At 40.7% G+C, this 3,403-nt stretch overlaps 1 protein-coding gene across 1 annotated transcript; it reads left to right on the plus strand.

The window, feature by feature from the left end:
• The first annotated feature begins 381 nt into the window (after positions 1-381).
• LOC112141672 lies at positions 382-2,967 on the plus strand. Its single transcript, XM_024264807.2, has 2 exons — positions 382-744; positions 2,334-2,967. Exons 1-2 carry the CDS (start codon positions 537-539, stop codon positions 2,801-2,803), a joined length of 678 nt encoding a protein of 225 aa, XP_024120575.2. The 5' UTR covers positions 382-536; the 3' UTR covers positions 2,804-2,967.
• The last annotated feature ends 436 nt before the right edge of the window (positions 2,968-3,403 follow it).

The following is a 3,403-nucleotide window of genomic DNA, read 5'->3' on the forward strand; positions in this document are numbered from 1 at the left end:
TGACCGAGTTTTAGCTCCTTATGCTCCTTATACGCTGATGAGATGGAGACGAGGCCTAAGTGCTCAGAACCTTGGTTATAGATTCCATGTTTCTGAGTCACCTGTATTCAGGATATTTAGGTCTGTTGTTAACATAATGCACTCTACTTCAGGATTCCTAGAAAAATGCCCTTCCAGAGAAGCACTCTTTGATACCATGCGAAAGTAGTTTTAACTAAACTCTAGAAAAGAAAGTATCCGTTATTATTAGGGATGACTTGATCAGAATGCTTGTGTTTATTTGTTCTCCCCGTGCGTGCATGCATGGCTTTATCTGGGCACTCCAGCTTCATTCTGCAGTCCAAAGACATGCTTCTTAGGTTTACTGGCATCTCACTGGGTTTATTCCTAGGTGTGCATGGGAGTTGGTGCCTCTGCAAAGACTGCCCATCTGTTTAGAGTGTACCCACCTTTTTCCAACATAAGGGATTCAGCGGGTTATGAAAATGGACAGATGGATCTTTTTTTAATTTTTTCAGTTGCATCTTTTTAAAATAATGATTTATATAACTTGGTTTATTGTTGTTGTTTTTTCCACAGATGCTTCACTAATGTGTGTCTTCAAGAATAAGGTTAAAGAGCAGCCGGAGCCCCAACAAATCAAAGAACAAGAGGAACTCTGCTGTAGCCTGAAGGAAGAGCAGCTGGTTCTGAAGCAGGAGATCACATCTGAGTGTAATGGAATTTTTGTAACACAGTTTGAAGGTGAGTTTCATCCTCTGCTGAATATCAACAGCAAACGAACAAACAAAAAAAATCTTCTTCAAAGGCGATGCCGTTTCTTTTCCATGTGACTGTTTTGTACATAGACTGTATATAAAATAACTGGACTGAGCAAGCCCCCCTACTTCCGTGTTCCATATAGGAAGTACCACTGGGTTGCAAAAAGGCCAAAGTCCCATTGACTTACATTGAGAAACAGACAGTTATTTCTCAGTCATTTTATATGTCAGAATAATCATTCTTCCTCTGCTGCTTTCTGATTAACTTCTTTTTTCTAATCCTAATTTTTTTCTAAAGATTTTTTTCCATTATCACAAGTTATTAAAGTTATAAATTGACCATTTAGATGGCTCAATAACCGTTTGTGGGTCTGACGTCGAACGTCTGTGGGGGGTTTGAGTGACATGGCGGGTAGCCAATGGGAGCAGACTTCATGAATGGGTCCATGAAGACCTTTTAACACCTATTTTACAATTGAACAATGTACCAACCATTGTTCTACTGTTGTTTTCCTCAATGGAATGTACCGATGCAGCAGTTTAAAACAACAAGAGGAGCATGCTGTCGACATTTTTAGATGAGGATTTACTCTGTAGAAATAGATTTCACTCTGAGGTTATGTGCTTTGGACTTTTTTCTTTGTTTAACGTTCGTTTTTCTTTATTTCACCGTTTTGATTGTAGCTTATAAATTATAAGTTGCGTATACGCGCATAAAATCACATCTTCGGTGCACTTTTCCAGCTTCAGCCTGAATTACACGCAGCCGTCTGAGGAGCACGAGACAAACTTGAAACCTGGTCGTGTTTTCAAACAGAAAAAAGATCCAGCTGTTCACTTGTTAGGATGGTTATTTATTTTAAATACCGCTGAACGCGCTTCTCACGTGCATCTGATCAGACTCTAACCTGGCCGCGCATGAGAACTGACAAGCTGCGGCGCGCGCGAGAGGGACACGCGCAGTTCTCCAGCGGCGTCACCCAAATGCTCCTTTTATCTCGACAAAAAGGAATAAATGTAAGTAAATCCAAAAGGACCGCTGACAGAGTCAAATGTTGGGATGGTTCTCCCTCAAAGACTTGAACAATGACTTGTATAATTCTCCCGAGCCGCCGTTATTAAAGTAGAAGGTGTTTACATCCGCGGTCTCGTGGTCGAGGCGTGGAAAGAGGCAGACGGTTGCAATAAACTCACTCCTGTTTGGCGACAGTACTTCCTGTAGATTCGATGACTCAGCTATGACTCAGACCAATCGCTGAAGATTGTTTGCAAATGGTGGTATCCGTTTCAGGAATTGACGGTGAAAGCGGCGGCCTACTTTCGCGAGGAGAGGAAGTAATGCATTTCCAATGGGGGACCTCATTGCTCGCTCAGTCCATTATTTTTACAGTCTATGGTTTTGTATGAATTAATGTTAGAGCAGCTGTTATGAAACAAAACTGTAGAGGATATCTGTGAATTCTGTGATTATATTATTACATTGATCTATTTTAATGTCTGTTAGGGAACAAAGTAACAACATCTCATGTTTCAGATGTTCTAAAGTTTACTCCTGAATCTTTGTTCCTGCAGATCTCTCGGAGAACAACATTTGTAAGGAGAAGACTGAAGCTGAGCTGCTTCTCTGGAAGCAGGAGAGGAGCTCTTGTTTGGATGGTGAGGAGGAACCAGAGCTTCCACAGATCAAAGAGGAGTGGGAGGAAGTCAACATTATTGAGGAAGGAAAACGGCTGGATGGGCACCAGAAGACTGATGGGTTTATAGGCACTGAGCATTATCAGGAAAGCTTAAACTCCAACTCGGAACCAAGTGAGAGCCCAGATTTAGAAGACAACGCTCAGATCGCAGACAGTGACTATGTGACTGTCCAGCTGGATCCTCCTTCAGATGAGAGCTCACATTTCTGTGAAATATGTGGAAAATTTTATATTCGAAGTTATAATTTGAAAAATCACATGAAAACTCACAAAGGTACGAAGACTGTTTTCCGTAAAATATGCCCAAAACCTTCTGTGATGTATCTGGTTTGGCCTTCCACATGAACATGAAAGGTATCATTTCTGTAAAACATATTAGTATTTTTTATTTTTTTATTTTTATTTTTTTTTGCATCTTTTACATTAATTTTCCACATGAAAAGTCACAAAACTGAGAAGGTTCTTTGCTGTGGTATGTGGAATATGTTTTAATAAAAATAACTTTTATACCCCTTTTGTGACAATTCACACATTTGAAGAAACAAAGTTTTGTGTAAAAATTGGTAGAGAATGAGAGTGTAAAGATCCTGTGGCAGAATGCTTGCAAAGTGGAGATGGTAAGTGGAGTGCTGGGGGCAGTAACCCCTAAACTGCAGAAGTGGCTACAGCAGATCCATAGAAAGACCTCAGACATCTGTTGAGGAGCCTCAAGTTCCCAGGCCTCTGATGGAAGACCAGAACTTGGGGTGACAAGCACAAGTTGTTTTCTAGAACATAGTTTCTGCAGAGAAGTTAATTAGAAATTCACTTCTGAAATGTGGGTGATGGCATGGAGTAAAGGCTCCCACATTTCCCATTTTCACTTGGTTCACACTCGCCTCCGCTATCTTATAGCCTCTCACAGCACAAACTAACATTAGCGGTGCAACAAAAATGGTAAGCAAT

The sequence above is a fragment of the Oryzias melastigma genome, unplaced genomic scaffold, assembly GCF_002922805.2.
Source record: "Oryzias melastigma strain HK-1 unplaced genomic scaffold, ASM292280v2 sc02470, whole genome shotgun sequence".
Classification (NCBI taxonomy): Eukaryota; Metazoa; Chordata; class Actinopteri; order Beloniformes; family Adrianichthyidae; genus Oryzias; species Oryzias melastigma.